The 18,293-nt window shown below is 49.2% G+C and overlaps 1 protein-coding gene across 1 annotated transcript in view; it reads left to right on the top strand.

Moving 5' to 3' along the window:
- Lin52 (lin-52 DREAM MuvB core complex component) overlaps positions 1-7,230 on the top strand; it is a 132,292-nt gene extending 125,062 nt beyond the window's left edge. The window contains exon 6 of the mRNA XM_063241010.1: positions 6,913-7,230. Coding sequence (XP_063097080.1) covers positions 6,913-6,929 — 17 coding nt within the window. The 3' untranslated portion in view covers positions 6,930-7,230. The remainder of the gene's footprint in view (positions 1-6,912) is intronic.
- The last annotated feature ends 11,063 nt before the right edge of the window (positions 7,231-18,293 follow it).

Raw genomic sequence — 18,293 nt, 5'->3', positions numbered from 1 at the left:
GCAGTGGACGTGAGAAGCTCACTGCCAGGCCTGAGCGTGTGCAGAGGAAGGAATCGTGGGGGAGGGCATGGGCAGAAAAGTACAAGCTGACCCGGAAGGGAAGGCCAAGGAACCCTTGTCACCACGGGTGCAGGCGTCTGGGGCCACCATGGAGCAGACTCAGTGAAAATGACCTGCAGTGCCAGAGCTAAGAAAAGATGGGGTGGGCAGGTGCCAGAGGAGGCAGGTTCCCCCATATAGAAGGAGGCACCAGGAGTGTGCCCTGTAAATGTGTGTTGACTGGCTAACTGAGCTACTCCAGAGTTCCCCAAAATTTCTAGTCATGAAAATCTTTATGTTTGGGAGGATCTGGGAATCTGTACACAGTGGTCCCTCATTAACCTTGAGACACTGGTTCCAGGCTCCCCAAGCCTGAACCTGTGAGTGCTCAAGTCTCTTATATAAAGTGACATAGTATTTGCATATAGTCTGTGCATGGCCTCTCGTGCATTTTAAGTCATCTCTAGATTACTTATAATACCTAACACAATGCACTGGGCATAGCCACTATGCTGTGTTTTAGGAAATAACAAGAAACAAGTCTGTCCATATTCAGCACGAATCTTTTTCTATTTTTTCGTCTTCTTCTTTTCTTTTTTTTTTTTTTTCTTCTTTTTTGAGACAGGTCTCATATGTGATCCAGGCTGGCCTTGAACTCACTATGTAGCCCAGGCTGGTTTTAAACTCATGGCGACCCTCTTGCCTCAGCCTCCTGAGTGCTGGGATTATAGGCTTGCACCACCATGCCTGGCTCCAGATATTTTTCTGCATAGTTTGTATCTGTGGTTGGTTGAGTTTATGACATGTCACCCGTGGACAGGAGGGCCAGCATATTTGAGAGGAGGCCTGAGTAAGTCTCCTAAATGGAGGCCTTCACACTCCTCAGGTGCAGCGCCTTCTTAGAACAGGGGCTGACTGGTGATGCCCATGTCCTCGGCACCCCCTGCCCATCCAGCCTTCCCTCAGCCTCCGCCTTAGTTGCTCCCAGAATAGATTCCCCAGGGAAGCCCGCAGCAGCCCATCCATGCTGCCCGGGTGGGGGAGGCCACAGGCTGTGGGATAATTTGATATTCAAATCCTGGCAAAGACCTGCTTCAAATTGCTACAAATTAAGCTGATTTTGCCTCTCTGAATGAGGGATTTGCTTCTGTGGATCAACCCTTCCCAGGACTTGATGAGGTCAGGATTAGAGCAGGAGGGACAGGAGAAAAAGCCCAAGGCCAGGCTAGAGGCCCAGGGAATCCAGGGGAGGGGCACGAAGACCCCGGATTTAGGGATGATGCTCAGGGTCTCAAAACTCAGCTCTACCCAAGGATGGCAGCTCTCTGGGCCTCAATGGGTCAGCCCCATCCCCCAACCTCCCAGAGAGCCTAGCAGGTCCCAGGCCATGTGTGGGTCTCATCTAATCCATCCGAGCCCCTGTGAGGCAGAGCAGAACTGATCTCCCCATTTCACTGACCAGGATGTGGAGGCTCGTGAGGCAAGTTGGGACCACTACCAGCTGAAGAGGATCTGGACCTAAGCATGCCCGTGGTGTACTGTGTATCCTTGAGGCAGTGACCTCTCAGGGCCTCTGTGTGAGCGCCATTGGCAGCGGGCACACTGTGCCAGGCACACAACAAGCACCCTGTGAATAAGGCCAAGTGGAAGTGGCAAACAAGGGTCTGTGGCATCGGGGCTTCCAGACCCAGCCCGGGAGGCAGTCGCCCGCCTCCTCCTGCCCCTGCCCCTCCCGCCAGGGCCCCTCCCTGCATAACCTCATTTCCATCTGTTTTATCAGGGCCTCGACTGTATATTGCAGCAATTTCGAATTGCACCATTAAAGATTTTATGCTGGAGACGTTAAAATTAAAAAGATCTATGTGCAAAGAGTCACAACGAATTTAATCAACTTGATTTAATAGAAAACAGCAAATGGAATTTATGATGCCTCAAAAGACAAGGGAGTTTTTTTTTTCAACCAAAAATAATAAAAAGCACTTTGTGGAAAGCAGAAACTGGGGTGGGGGCTCCCCATCTGAGAGTTTATCAGGACCTAATCCGCAAGGAACAACCCCAGTCAGGGCTGTTTGCCTGCTAATCCCAGCTGCCATTAAAATATTAAAGATAAATCTAATCGTCTCTTTATCCAAAATAAGCGACTTTTGTGTGGGGAGAAAATGTCTAACCCTTTGGGAGGAGAATTAGTCCTAATGCATCGAATGGAATTCGGTCGAGGCTGGGGCGCAATAGGGTTTAGAGGCAAATGAGACGGTAATAGAAATAAAACCCAGAATAACAAATTAAAAACCCTCATTTACACGAATTAAAACGGCTCACAAAAGGGATGGAGGCCTGGCCCTGCCCTCCTGGGCCACCCGGGCCCCCTCAGCCCTCTCGTGCTGGCACCCACCCACAGGTCCGGGGCGCAGCCGAGGCCTGGCCTCACCCTTACTATGCCAGGCCCAGGCTGGCTTCCAAAACTCTGACAAGACTCTGACTTCTCCCCATTCTTCTTGCGTGGACTTTGGGGTCACATGGAGCTCCGTTCTTGCCCCAGTGCGGCCATCCTTCACTGTGTGAGGACCTGGTTTAGGAGCCTTGTTGACTTGGGGAGGTGGAGAAGGCAGCAGCCCGTCCTCACCCAGCCCAGCCCTCAGCCCCATTGCCACTTCCTGGCCTGAACTCCACAAGACAACACAAGGCCGCTCAGCACAGAGCCTGGTCCGTGGTGACCACTCAGGAGCAACTTCTCAATGAAACCTTCCATCGAGCCCCAGAGGACCCCAGGGAAGCCAGGCCCCCACCCCAGGAGGAAGGAGAGCTTAGCAGTGGGCCAGCCAGGGAGTGAGTAGATGGCAGCCGGTGAGTGCTAGGTAGGGTCACCCCTTGGGTGGTCACGGTGCCTGAGGCTACCCTAAGCAGCCCCCTGGGTCCCAAGGTTGCCTCGGGGTTGGTGTGTGGCTTCCTCTACCTGGGACATCTCCCCGCTTCTGGCTGAGGTCTGAAACCACTGCACTGTCATAGTGGCTGGGTGCTTCTGAGAGGGGTTACACATTTGTTTCCTCAGAAGGTTCCAGGCCCCACCACCAGCCAGCTCAGGTTCACAGAGCCTTGGTACTGACACTTTTGTGTGACAAAACCCTTCCTGAGGACCTGTTTGGACAGAAGAAGGGAGAGGGCTAGGAGGGGCCTCTATAACCCAGTAACCCCTACACACCCTACTGAAGCCTCCACCCCAGGCGGCCTGGAATGCGCCTCTGACCTCTGCCAGCCTTCCTAACAAATCCACTTGAACAGGAAATTCGAGTTGACAGCATTTTATTATGGGATATTAGATGGAGTTGGATTATGGGTTTCTGTACCAGTTGGCTTCCTCCTGCTTCTACCACAGGCCCTCTTTCCATTGGGGAAGCCTGAGGGGGGTTCTTTCCTCTCACCCTCATCTTCCTCCACAGCAGCCTTGTGATCCCAGCACTCAGGAGGCTGAGGCAAGAGGATTGTTGTAAATTTGAGGCCAGTTTGAATTATATAGTGAGTTCAACACCAGCCTGAACTACACAGTGTTTGTTTTTTTGAGGCAAAGTTTCACTATGCAGTGCAGGTTGGCCTTGAACTCACAATGATCCTCCTATCTCAGCCTCTCAAGTGCTGAGATTACAGGCATGTGCCACCATGCCTGGCTTTGAACTACATAGACACTGTCACAATAATAATAATATTAATAATAATAATAGACTTTATCATTTCCCCCCTGTATTAGTGCTTACAAGCTGGGGCAAGACTCCTCAAAAGATTTCACATGCTCTGAATCAGATTTAACGCAGCACACAAAACTTTACAAGACTGGCCTACAATAGACCCCACAGAGTCAAATGTAGAACAGTGCAAAAGATCAGCTGACGCACTAGAGATATGAAGGATCCAGCCAGCCGAAGGCCTGGAGCCCAGGCAATGTCCCGAACGAGTCCACATCAGGAAGCAGAAGGCTCCATGATGAAAGACCAAGGAGTCTGCAAGGTCAAGACCAAGGTCACCAGAAGGCTGAAGGGTCACACGAGAAGCCAAAGTCTGTGCTGGCAGGCTGGAAGGCCAGTGCTGCAAGCTGAAGAATCTTTGCTGAGAGCCAGCAGTCGATGCTCAAAGGGAAGGTGAAGACTGGAGCTCCTCAGAAGACAACGGCAGCCATCTTTGGCGGTGGTGAGGACCGAGGCTACTCTGAGAATAACCGAAGTTCCTCCACAGAAAACCAGCTGCAAAGAAGTTCTTCCAAAGAAAAGCGGCTGAGATCCTTCCCTCCCGTTCTGTTCTTCTATAGTCCCGTCTAACATGGGTCTTCTGCACCCAGAACCATGCTGACTCAGTTCAGCTTGGGTGGTCCCCACTCAATTTGATGGTTAACCACCACATCCCCAGACTCTGTCCCACCCCTGGTTATGACAGTTTATGACAGGCCAGAGAAAACAGGAATGGGATGGAGGATACCTCGGTTCCTGAGGGAGTGGGTGACCCTCTCCCCACCATGGCTTAGGGGAAACAGGAAGCAGCATTGGGTGGGACAGGACTTTCCAAAGTGACATCCAAGAGCCTGGAGTTGGATGGAAGAATGACGAGAGCAGATGGTCACAGGTGAAGGACTGTGTGCGTGGGGTGTCCACTGCTTCAGGCTGAAAAGTGGGGAGCCCTAGTGAGCATTCTAGCTCCATTGCCTAGCCCACTGCTGCCTCTTCCAGAAAATTCTCCCTGCATGCCCATATAAAAAGGGGAAACTGAGGCACAAAGTTGCTTGTCACAGCTAGCAAGTAGTAGGTGGCACACTGAGTCCAGGACTGGGTGACATAGAGGCCAGTGTGGTCATCCATGATGATGCAGTCATCACACTGCCTGTTGCTGACCTTGGCCTGGAGAGAGAGGCTGGGAGAAGGAGACTCAGCTCCTACTAGCCAGGGCTATCTGAGCCTGGCTAGGGTAATATTAATATGGCCCAGGCCGGCCTCATATTTACAATCCAGCTGGGTGTAGTGGTGCACACCTGTCATCCCAGCATCTGGGAGCCTGAGACAGAAGGGCTGCCAGAAGTTTGAGGCCAGCCTCGGATACATAGTGAGTTGAAGACCAGCCAGAGCTGCATAGTGAGACCCTGTCTCAAATAAATAAACATATAAATTCTTCCTATCCTTGTGCCTCAGCCTCCCAAGTGCTGGGATTATAGAAGTGAGCTACCAGGCTGGGGATTTAGCTCAGCGGCCTAAACGCCTGCTTGGCAAGTGTGAGGTTGTGAGTTCAATCCCTGGTACCAAAAAAAAAAGAAGTGAGCTACCACGCCAGCAAGGCAGGTGGTTCTGTGGTGGAATGTGAAGCTTTCGCTGCTAGGGAGCTGCATGTGAGTCAGAAAACATCTGCAGAAAGGAAAATAAGGTACATCTGAAGGAGATGTTCAAGAGCATCAATGCAGAGAAGCTTTGGTGGCTCTTATGGTGTACTCTGAATGCAGTAAACTTTCTCTTTCCTTTGTTCTCTTTTCTCCAGAAACTGGGAATTAAAACTAGGGCCTTAGCACTAAAACAGATCACCAGGGCTTTTTTAAAAAAGCAGATTCTCAGTAAGTCACTAAATGCCTAGGCTGGCCTTCAACTTGTGATCCTCCTGCCTCAACTTCCCAAAGTGCTGGGATGACAGGCATGCATCACCACACCCAGCAGATAACTGATTTTGGCAGTTCATACTTATGTCCTTGGAAAGTAAGCCAGGAGGCAGCAGGATCATTTCAAGTTCAAAGCCAGCCTGAATTACATAGCAAGACACTGTTTCAAAAAAAAATTACCAAACCCCCAGCCAAGCAAGACAACCCAACATGTAACAGCAGTTACCTCAGGGTGACTTTAATGCTTTTCTTTTTATCAAAGATTGTCTTACTCTTCACCACAAACATGTATTATTTTAATATGATAATAATAGTAAAGCTGTCTTTGGCGTGCAATTCCCTGACTAGGCACTTTTCAGATTCTTGGTGATTTGCCTAAGTCTTGTTTGTCCCTAATGATCTGCTGGCAGTGGCACTGAGTGTATCCAGGGGCATCTGGGAGTTGGCAGGGCTGTGCTAGGGAGAGGTGAGCCCTGGCCAGGACCTGGGGTGAGTGAGTGGGAGCAGCTGCAAGGCTTGGGGCCATTGGCGGCCCCTGGATAGGCAGGAAACAGCCTTAGGGCAAAGCGAGGAGGGAAAAGGGGTCAGCAGTGCAGCAGGATGGCAGGAGAGGAAAGAAAGAGACTTAGTGGGTTCCGCAGAGGGCCTGAAGTTCAAAGCCTGCTGAGCCCCTGCTAAGCAAGAGACCAGAGCACGCTGCAGGCTGGGGCGCCGTGTGGATCCGAAGCAGAGGGTTGCAAGCGTGCCCGAGGCCCTGGCTCCTTCCCCAGCTGTGCACGCACACAGGCATGCGGGGCAGGAGTATGGATTTGCCTTCTGTATGGCCACTTGGCCTATTTTTTAATGGGTTAATGCATTTTTTTACCATTATAATTTTTTTAAGTTCTCATGAAGATACCAATACAGAATCGAGAACTATTAGGTAAAAGATGTCTCCCCAAATGATACTGAAATCTTCAAGTCTCTGTGACTTGAAGGAAATTTCTAGAAGCTTAATGATAATTTCCTAGTCTTAAATAATGATGATTTTGAGCAGGGTGTGGTGGCACACTCCTGTAATCCCAGCACTCAGGAGGCTGAGCCAGAGCATTGTTGCAAGTTTGAGACCAGCCTGGGCTACACAGTGAGCCCAGGACCAGCCTAAACTGCATGCATAGTGAGACGCTGTCTCAAAAAGACACAACAACAACAACAACAACAATAATAATAATAATAATATAATTTCTTTATTATTTCTTTATTTTTAACAGGCCTGGGACCCGTGTAGGCCTACCACAGTGACCAGATTGGCTAATGAGGCTGACCCTCACTGGAGAAGGCCACGATGACTGTGTTTGTTGTTCTGCAGGCTTAGATTCATATCCCACTTCTACCACTCACTTTCCTGTACCCTTAGATGCCCTCGTACCCTGCCTGACCCTTCTCTGAGTTAGGAATTATATTGCCACATGAGGTAGTACACAGTTATAATCCTAGGATTTGAGAAACTGAGGCAAAAGAATTCTCACAAGTTCAAGGCCTGCCTGGGCTACACTGTGAGACCCTGTCTCATAAAACAAACAAACAAAAAGTAAATAAAGACATGAAATAAACGGTCATGTGTGTTTCGATGCAGCCTCCAGTCGTCCTGACTTGTGCCATGAGATGAGTGTGTGTCAACAGCCACTGGCCCCGAAATGAGATACGTGTGACAGACCCGGACCAGTGCGCAGTTCAGATTCAAGTGTCGCTGTGCCTTGGTGACCCGGAGACCCTGAGAGCTAAGCAGGGCAGAGCTAAGGCCCCTAAGAAGCAGAGTGCATTTGCTTTGTGGAGTTTGTGGAGGCTGTGGCTTGTGCCATGGCTGTCCCTTGCTCTTCAGGTTCAAGCAGCCTCCCTCAGGGACCTTTGCCATCCACGGCAGGGTTTGAGGGGCTTGGCACGGTGTAGGCATCTACCCGGACAGGCCATTTCCCAAGCTCCTCTAGTGGTCAGTCTTTGCTCCCTGCAAGACACGTACTGCAGCCCATGGCTCCCCCTAACCAGTCCCGCTTCCTCCTCTACCTTCTACAGGTGCCCTGCCCACAAATCACCTACATTTCTTTTTTTAGCCAGTGTCTTTTTTTGTTTGTTTGTTTTCGTATGGGCAATCCAACTCAGGACTTCGTGCTTGGCAGACAGGCACTGTGCCACTGAGCTATATCCCTGGCACTAGATAGGGTTTTGCTATGTAGTTCAGGCTAGTCTCAAATTTGCAGTGATCCTCCTGCCTCAGCCTGCCAAGTATTGGAATTATAGGTACCGTGCCTGGCACTACCCGCATTTCTTTTATTATTTTATTTTATTTTTGGTACCAGAAATTGAACTCAGGACCTTGCAATTGCCAGATACGCGCTATGCCACTGAGCTATATCCCTGGCTCACCACGTGCATTCTTAACATTCCTAATTCCTTTGTATACGTGTGGGGGGGGGGGATGGGGGTACAGGCAATCACACCCAGAGTGCTCTATCACTGTGCTATATCCCCAGTCCTTTTCTTTTCTTTCTTTTTTTTTTTTTTTTCTGTCTTTTTCCTTTTTATCGGTACCGGGGATCGAACTCATGACTACCTGCTTGCAAGGTAGGCACTTATGCCGCTGAGCTAAATCTCCAGCCCCAGTCCTTTTCATTTTATCGTATTTTTATTTTGAGACAGAATCTAGGTAAGTCATCCAGATGGGGCTCAAACTTTTGATTCTCCTGCCTCAGCTTCCCTCAGTGCTGGGAATACAGGCCTGGGATACTAGGCCTGGCTCTGCTTTTCCAATTCTGTCTCAGCATCTGCTTCCTTCCAGTACCAAAAATGACACAGTCAGGCCAGGGATATAGCTCAGCGGCATAAGTACCTGCCTGGCAAGTCCAAGATCCTAAGATAGATTCCCAGTACCAAAAACAAAGCAAAACAAAAGCAAAAATGACACTCTCTTATTGCCTTAAAGCAGATTTCCATAGGTTCAAACAGTGATGACACAGTTCACTAGTTGCCTGGCTCTAACCATACTTTGATTCAGTTGCCTCATCTGTAAAAAGATAACACTCAGCACTGGAGAGACTGATGCAGGAGGATTGCCACAAGCTCAAGGCCAGCCTGAACTACATAGTGAGACCCTCCTTATCTCACACAAATAAGCAGACAAACAACAAACAGAAGAGAACAGAAGTACCCAGCCCTTATGTTTTCTGTGTTAAATAACATAACCTGTGTGCAGTGCTGAGCAAAATGCCTGGCACATAGTAAGCCCTCAATAAATATAAACTGAGGTTGCCAGAGGTGGTTGTAAATCACAATAGATAAATGCAAGCTATATGTAAATGCAAGATAGTAAAATACCAAGTCAACAGGAATAAATCTCAGGCAGATCTTTAAAAGACTGACAAGTGAAAAGGCGGACAGATGAGCTGCCACTGTGGACAAGTACAAGGCAGGAAAAAATAACTGAAGCTGCAAATGAGCTGGGGGTAGGGGCTGAGTCATCGTTTGCAACCAGGAAACGGACTTGTATGAGATTCGGCTCCATCCTCCGAGCACTTGCATGACTATTTTTCTCCCAGAGTCCCCTAAGCGAGACAGGGTCACTGTCATCACCTTACGGATAAGGGAACTGAGGCACGGAGAGGCTAAAAGACCCACCCCACCAGACACCACAAGTAAGAACTAGAAGTGGGGTCAGAACTGAGTGGGGCTGGGGATTTAGCTCAGCGGCATAAGCACCTGCCTTGCAAGCAGGCGGTCGTGAGTTTGATCCCTGGTACCGATAAAAAATGAAAAAGACAAAAAAAAAAAAAAAAGAACTGAGTGCATGGTGCCCTCTGCACAGAGAATGCTGGGCATCACAGGAAGAAGCCCACGAACAAGAAGGAAGGGGCTTCCTCCTTCAAAGTCGAGGTTGTTGAGCCCAGGACCAATGTGAAAGCTACCATAGGGCTGAGCTCTGAAGGCACTGGGGAAGATGGTGTAGACAGTAGGGAAATAAAAGGGTCAAACGAGAGTCAAGTTCTGAAGGGCAAGAGACAGGCCCGAGAGAGATGGCTGGGACCTGTGGATGAAACAGATCTCCGCTAAGGAGCAGCCCTTCAATTTCCCTCCAGCTGAAAACGTGTTTCAAGTGCTACTCCATGGAATCAGAGCCACAAATCAATTGTTTGTGGCCTCAGAGATCAGTGGCTTGGAAACTGTGCTCCCTGGGGCAGTCCAGGGCTTGATATGGTGGTTCATGCATTTAGATGTATCCGTTACTTTCCCAGGATTTGCATGCCTTCTCAAAGTCACCTCATATTCCAAATCAGCTGCTGAAACTCCAGCCATCATCACTATGTTCCAGTCAGGAAGCTAGAGGAACAGTGGGAAGAGCAAGAAGGATGTGTGCTAAATGTCTTAGACTCCTCTAGTCGCAGAGGAGGCTGAGGAATGCAGTCTTCCATTACTTGGATCATCACCACTCTGAGTAGAATTAGGATCCTGGTAGTAATAGGAGAGAAAAAAAACTAGGTTGACAAGCGTTAGTCTTATCCATTCCCATAAGCCAAGAATTTACAAAGGGATCTCTCTGCAAAGTCCGTTTTGTGATTCTATGCTGATCACAGCTCAGATTTGGCCCAAGTTAATTATTTAGTTAGGAAATTTAAGGTTTGTAGCTTGGATTGCAGTGTGAGAGAGTTAGAGACTACACTGATGTCTCGCAACAATGTGCTGGGTTATAAAAGTTCTGTCTTAACCAAAAAAAGGAAATTACCAGCATGATATTGACTAGTTCAGAGATTCTCCAGAGGTTTGGAAACCAGAATCAATGCCCAAAACCTCATCAATGTACTGGTTGTTGCCTCCCCTGGTCCCTAGATAGATATTAGGGTTCCCACTACTGCCCCCACCAATGCTGGATGTAGAATTCTGTTGCTAGTTTATGGCCCTGCAACTTTGATTTTGTTTTGTTTTGAGACAGGTTCTTGCTATGTAGTTCAGGCTGGCCTTGAGCTCACAATGCAGCCCAGGCTGGCCTTGAACTCGAAGAGATCCTCCTGTCACAGCCTCCTGAGTGCTGGGATCACAGACCTACACCGTCAGGCCCAGCTGGCTCTGCAATTTGATCTTGCTGCAACCACTATTGCTACCAGGAAGTCCTCTACAATTCTGGCTTCTTTGTGCCACTGCCTCCAAATTCAGAGTCCCGGGCTGCTGATCCTGATTGGTGGAGCCAGATCACGTGGCTCCAAGGGAAGCCTTTCTAGTTGCCAGGGAAGCTGGAAAAACAAATGTGTGGAATCCCCAGTTTCACTGTAGCACAGGAGCTACACTGTCTTTCACTAAGAGTCGTAAGTTGGAAAATTCCTCCAGATGGCAATCAGATTCAGATGCTGGACAGACCATAAAATAGTAGATGTCTCCTGTAGGATGCTAAAGACATTGTTTCACAGCAACACATGCATTCCCTTTTTATGCATGGAAAAAAGGAAATTTTAAAAGTTAAGTAATGGGCTGGGGATTTAGCTCATTGGCATAAGCACCTGCCTTGCAAGCATGTAGTGTGAGTTCGACCCCTGGTACCAAAAAAAAAAAAAAAAAGTTAAGTACTTTGCTCAAGATCGTGCAGCTAGTAAAGGCCAGGATGCCCACCTCCGAGGGCCAGTCAGTAAGAATCTGGACATTTCTGCTTGGAGTCAGTTCCTGGCCATGCCTTTGCAGCTCTACCCCTTTCTTTCCTCTGATTGGATACCCCATGGCCAAGGTCACATGCCCTCTGCCTGCCTCATAGGGTCCCGCTTGTCTACCCATTTATAACTGTTTAATATTCGTGGGTAAAGCGGGCTGCTCACCATCCACCCTGTGATCCTACTTGGGTCCTAGCTTTGCCTCTGATTTTGACAAAAATAAGACTGAACTTCTGGCCTCAGGAAGAAAATCCATAGGAATCCTTGACACAAGAGAAGCCTTGGGCTGATGTAAGTCTTCTGGGACTCTCTGGGGAAGCACAGAAGTGGCCTTCGGGAAGACTTTGGGCTCCCAGACTTCTAAGCTATAAGAGCCTTACTCCTAGCAAGACGTGGTGGTGCACATTTGCCAGCACCATGGGAGGCTGAGGCAGGAAGATCACAAGTTCAAGCCCAGTCTGGGCAACTTTCGTGACTTAGCAAGACCCTCTCTCAAAATAAAAAACATAAAAGGGCTGGGATGTAGTTCTGTGCAAAGGCCCTGAGATTTAATCTCTGGCATCTAAAACCAGAATTACACCCTACCTTGGAGGGTGAGCACTTGAAATTCTTAGATTTTTTTGTCTGAATTCCAAATGCATCTTCTTCTGTCCTGCTTCACTGCCGTCCCTCACCCCTAAGGCAACCACTGTTGTCTCCTGCTTGGACCGTGTAGCTGGCCAACTGCTCCCCGCAATGTTTCATAACTACAGTGGCTTCCCTTCCCCCGGCATAACATCCCGAGCCCTCTCCCTGACTCCTAGCAACCTCACTGGGCTCCTCGCATGGCCTCCAGCCTCTGCACTGCCCACTGGTCCTGTGAAACAGCCACCTGATTTCCCACAGGACATGCGTGATTGCTGCCACCTGCTCAGGTGTGGCTATGGTGCAGGTGTGTCCTCCAAGGGCTCACGTTTTTGCAAACTGCTGTGGCAGTGTTTAGAAGTAGTGTGACTTTCCAGAGGTGCAGCCCATGCTGGGGAATCTGGTCACTGGAAGGAATCAACGCTGGTCTCCTAGACAGCGGCTTGTTCTCGTGACAGGTAGGTGATGCAAGAAATCGAGCCTGGACACCCCTCCCTGGTCTGGCTTCCTGTCTTAAGGCCATCTGGTCTTGAACTTTCAGCCTACGAAACTATGAGCTAAATAAAATCTTTTTAAACTCTTATCCAGGGTTAGATATGTTGTTATTAAAAAAACAGCAGAAAATCAATAATACACCTCTTAACCCTGTTACCTGCCCATGCCCGCCAACCCCACATGGCTGGTTCCCCAGCACTGCCTCTCTCTCTGCTCAGCAGTGACTCCCCACTGCCTTTCTGTCCCATATCCAAATAGAGACCGTCCCACAGCCACTCTGCAGCTCCTTACCTTGCTTTGTTTTCCCCTCAGCACTGTCCACTTCCTTAAGTGATTTTGGTTGGGCTGAAGGAGTATAGTTCAGAGGTACAGTGTATGCCCCCCGCATGCACAAGGGGATTATGGGGAACTGGTCTCTTCGTCTCTCTGTTTGCTTTCTGCTCACCTTGAGGTGACCAGGCTTCCTCTGAAATATGCTCCCGCCGCCATTTTTTATTTTGTCATAGGCCCCAAAGCAATGGGTCAACATATCATGGACTTGAAACCTACAAACTGTGAACCGAAATGAATCCTTTCTCTATTTAAGTGATTATCTTAGATGTTTTTTACAGTAACAGAAAGCTCATCAACACAAGATGCTTTGCTTTCTTTTATAGCATAGTACTACTGCTAACAAGAATGGTATCTAGCACACAGTAGTTGCTCAATAAATACTTGTTGACAAGAAATACTTGACTATGCTGTGTTCTAACAGTCCTGAGAGGAAAAGCGTGACCAACCCTCTGTCAGGACATCAGCAATGTAGTCATTCCCAATGTCTGGAACTGAAGGTGACTGGACAACAGGTCAGAGGCAGAGCAGTCCTCTGTGATTTGTTTCTCTCCATCATCCCACCCGCCAGAAGGTGACCATGACAGAAGAGACAGAGACAACGGTGGCAAACAAGGTGTTTTCCTTCTCATGTGGGAGGCTGAGGAAGGGTTAATGCTGGAGAGGTGAGTGCAGGAGACTGTGGCAGCTGAAGCCTGTAACATGGTGTTCTGCTGGCACGAGGCCCTACAGGTGGCACCTGGAAGGTGACTGACAGGAGACAGAGCTTCTGCAAGACTGGCTGGATCGACCCCTGTTACCCCTCACCCCTCACCAAAAAAGACTGGCTAGAGACATTACCAGGAGCTGCTCCCTCCTCCCACTCCCTGGGGTCCAAAAAAACTCCAAATTACACCTTGGTCCCTCTGAGAACCAGAAGGAAAAACCAGCCACCAGGTACTTCAGGCAGGATGTTCTCAGCCGCCCTGGGGTCTGGGGATTCATTCTTGATCTTAACAGCCCTTTCTGAGTCTCCTGGAAAACCCTTTCTTTTCTTTTCTGTCACTTATGGGGTGAAAGCTGGCAGCTCAAGCATTTTGGGAGCATTGCTTGCCTCTGGACATCCCAGACCGCCTCCTCCACTGGGTGCTATGGTTCCATCTTCAGGAAAACAAGGATGCAGTCGATTTGGACTCCGGCTTGGCCCTTGGCAGCTGTGTGTTCTTGGGGAGATCACCGTCTCTCTGAGGTTGCTTCCTTACTTGAAAATTGGTGTACATCTTTCCAGGTACTAAGATTCACTGAGATGAAGTCCAGAACTTAATGTGCAGTGTATATAAGTTAAAAGTGAATTAAGATCCCTCTCAAATGGTTTGATACTCAACAGCAAAAGAGAAGAAGAAAAAAGAAAGAAAGAAAAAGCCCTTTCTCCCAGCATCGGCCTCTAGTCTAGTGTCTGATGAGCAAGGAAAGAGCGGGGCCTTGGGCCTGTCTGAGTCCCTGGGGAGAACTGTCCAGCCCAGACCAAAGTTCCCTCGAAGAGGTTAGTGCAAGATCCATGGAAGCATTTAAAGCAGCGAAACCCATTCAACGGGTGACAGATTCATAATGGAATTATTGATTCAAACACAGATCTTTCCCCTCCCTGCATTTTCCAGCTCCTCCCCAAAATGTGTTGCTGATAGCTGCTTAGTGACTCAAGGACACAGTTCCTAGGGAGGATGGATTGGCTGCAACTGGCGCTTAAAATGACCAGGACAAAGGCAAAGAGAGACATCTTTCCTCTTCTTCCCTGATCTCCCTCCCGAGCTTTAGGATCGCTTGTGTGAGACAGGATATCACTGTGCAGTCCACGCCGGCCTTGAGCTCACTTCAAACGCAGTGATGCTCCTGCCTTAGCCTCCTGAGAGCTGGGCTGGCAGGCGGGCAGCACCACTGCAGTCTGCCCAAACTTTGATGTTTTCTTTTTGTTTATTTTATTTTATTTTAGTCTTTTTGAGACAGGGTCTCACAATGCAGTTCAGACTGGTCTTGAGCATACTTTGTAGCCTCGGCTGGTCTTGAACTTGCCACATTCTTCCTGCCTCAGCCTCCTGAGTGCTGGGATTATAAGCAAAATGTCTTATTTTTAATAAGAGGAATAGAACTCCTCAGCTCTCAGACAAGCTGAGTGGACTGACGTGTTAAAGGGCCCAGCAGCCACTGATAACAGCAGTAGAGGGCCGGCTGCCATGCTCAGTATGTTAGATCACCTCCTTCCCCCGCTGGCCCACTGTCCACGGAGTCAGGGATTCTGCATCCTGCTCCCAGCCGTGCTGTAAGCTCCAGCACAGTGTCTTCCCATACGATGGTAATAAGGACACTCACCGCGCCCTGTCTTGCAACCTGACTGCATGGGAGTCTCGTTTACCGCGTTTGGCATTGCACATTTCCAATCTTCATGAGGATTCTGAGGAATTGGTTCTGCAGTTATCCCCATCTTATGGGTCGCTTTCCTAAAGTCATCAAGCAAGTAACAGTCCAAGAGTCTAAAGCCAGGCAGTCTGGCTCTAGAGTCCCTGCTCTTGATCCCTGTGCAAACTCTGGGGGTCAGGGGGCGCCCATGACCCTGGTAGAAGCTATTTTATTAGTAAAGCAGTAGAAGCTGAGGGAAAAGTTCACTGATCAGCTCCATGCAGACCCAGGGTGTTGATCTTGACCCAGAATCTAACTGCTTCTGAAAGAGTGCATTTCCTTTCCCCACGCCCAGCCCAAGCCTTGGGGCCCATTTTTCCCCACAGGGCTTCCCCATGCTTTATCCTGGGTCTGACCTGAGTCAAACAGCTGCAGTTGAGCAGTGACACCCCGAAGCTCAGAGACAGCACCCCTACCTGATGACAGTCCAGGAGTCCAGTTCCCAGGGTAAGGCGCCTGTGGGCCAATGCTGGGTCTCGCTCCACCCGTAGCTCTGGTAAGGAGGTCTCACAGGGCCTGGGGTTGTCCCTGTCCTTGTCCCCCTGGGGTTGAGAACTGGGAGCTTTAGGCATGGGCTGTCAGGAGCTGACCCCATCTCTCACACACTGGTTCCCATCACTCATGTCCTTGCCCATCGGTGGGCATCTGGCTCACAGTGGCTGTGTCATGACAAGTCAGGGACATGGCAGATGCCATCGACATAGCATCCCATCTCTCCTCCCAAGTAGGCTGGCACGGAGAGGAGGTGGCGGGGGGGGGCAGTTAAAAGACAGCAGCTCTGAGCCCAGTGGGGAGTGCACACCTGTGATGCCAGCACTCTGGGAGTCTGAGGCAGGAGGCCCAGCCTGGGCAATTTAGGAGACCCCATCTCCCTAAAAGAATGAAAAGGGCTGGGGAAACAGCTCAGTGGGAAGGGCTTGCATTTAATTCTCAGTTCAGGGAGAAAAACATGAGGGGCGGGGTGGGGGGGGCAGAGACCGGGGGACAAAGTAGGTCCACAGTGAAGCAGCATGGCATCGTAATGGGAGGGGATGCGCAGTGCCCAGCCTCATCCAGCTCTCCTGTGAACTGTACCAAGGCCTAGTTCCCACTCCCACAGTCTCCTTCCTTTACCTCACATCTGGCTCCACGGTGGCCACAGAGGGTCCTAGACACCTTAGCAGTGGACCAAGGATGCTCAGAGAATTTCTCTCCACCAGGGGTGGGTGGGGGTTGCAGCTGACTGGCTAGAAACCCTAGATGCAAATCTCTTCCCAGCCCGCTTTCTAATCTCTGCCCCAAGCAACTGATGGCTTCTTAGCTCCACTCATAGCGTGTTTTCAAGTCAAGAAACATTTATTTATTTATTTACTCAGTTACTTATTTAGAGACAAGGTCTCATTTTGTAGTCCAGACTGGCCTTGAACTCACTATGTATCACAGGCTGACCTCAGATTCATAGCAATCTGATTGCTTCAGCCTCCTGAGTGCTGGGATTATAGGTGTGTGCTGCCATGTTTGGTAAAACACATTTATTGTTTCTATTTGTTTGTTTGTTTGTTTGTTTTTGAGGATCAGGGCCTCTTTCTGTAATTCAGGCTGGCCTTGAATTCACTATGTAGTCCAAATTGGCTCAGAATTTATGGTGATCTTTCTGCCTCAGCTTCCTAAGTGCTGAGATTATAAGTGTGTGCCATCAAATCTAGCAAGAAATCTTTATTAAAACCTATTTGAATTAAAAGCTACTTGAGGGGCCTGGGGATTTAGCTCAGCGGCATAAGCGCCTTCCTTGCAAGCAGGCAGTCATCAGTTCAATCCCTGGTACCAATAAAAATGAAAAAGACCAAAAAAAAAAAAAAAAAAAGCTACTTGAGGCCAGGCCTGGTGGTATACACGAGTAATCCCAGCATTCTGGGAGGGTCACAAATTTGAGACTATCTTAAGTAATTTTTTCTTTCTTTCTTTCTTTCTTTCTTTTCTTTCTAAGACAATGTCTCACTAAATAGTTCATGCTGGCCTCAAACTCACTGTGATCCTCCTGCCTCAACTTCCATGTGCTGGGATTATAGGCATATACCACTACAGACTTCCTTGACTAACTGAGCAAATTAGCAACAGTGTCTCAAAACAGAAAGAAAAGAAAAAAAGAAAGAAAGAAAGGACCAGGGAAGTGTGAAGGCCCAGTCCAATGCTGGGGAAAACAGAAAACAAAAACCCCTGCAACCTCCCGGAGCTGGATATGGGAATATGTGCCTCTGTAGCCCCCGCCGTAGTTGAGAAACTGAAGCAGGAGAATCCCTGTGAAGTTCAAGGCCCCTGGCCAACACAGTGAGAACCAGTTTCAAAAAACAAAACAAAGTAAATTGGGCCTGGTGGCACACAACTGTAATCCCAGCACTTGGGAGGCTGGAACAGGAGAAGCACCGAGAGTCTGAGACTAGCCGGGAGACATAATGAGTTCAAGGCCAGCCTGGACTACATAGTGGACCCTGTCTCAAAAACAAAACACCAATAAAAACAAACAAAACAACGCAAAATAAAGACAGCTTTTGGCTCCAGGCAGGTCACAGTGGAGCTATTGTGGGGAGTGCAGGGATTCAGGACGATTGTTCTGCACGTATTCACCTGTGTCATTCGCCATGACACAGTCCTCTGAGCCCTCAGTCAGGGGCATTGTGGGAAACCAGCAGAGCCCCCTGCCATCTTTGAAGTCCAGGCCAAGGTCCCATCGCCAGAAGGGTTCCCAATACTGTCTCCCTGCTCTTTGGCAGGAGATGGCCAAAGGGTCTTCAGCTAGGAGGAGCAGCTTCCCTTTGAGCTGCAGAACCTCTCCTCCTCTTCCCCTCCCTCCAGCCCAACAGTCCTGGCTTCTTCATTCCGTTTGCTCAATGAACTCTGACGTAGAGCAGGCCCTTGCCTCCTGTCTGACTGACTACAGAACCACCTGGCCCCTGGCTCAGAGCTACTAGGTGCTCAATAGGTGGCAAATAAAGTCTTAGGTCATGCTTGCTCTAGAGAGATGTTCTCCCCAGAGTCATCCTGGCTCCTCCCTGCCGGGACCCTGCCCCTCTCTATTACACATTTATTCCTTGGGCCAGTGTTTG

Source organism: Cavia porcellus, unplaced genomic scaffold (genome assembly GCF_034190915.1).
Source record: "Cavia porcellus strain 051 isolate PalLab524CR breed Dunkin Hartley unplaced genomic scaffold, mCavPor4.1 scaffold_31, whole genome shotgun sequence".
In the NCBI taxonomy this organism is placed as follows: domain Eukaryota; kingdom Metazoa; phylum Chordata; class Mammalia; order Rodentia; family Caviidae; genus Cavia; species Cavia porcellus.
This window is presented reverse-complemented; position numbering and strand designations above follow the sequence as displayed.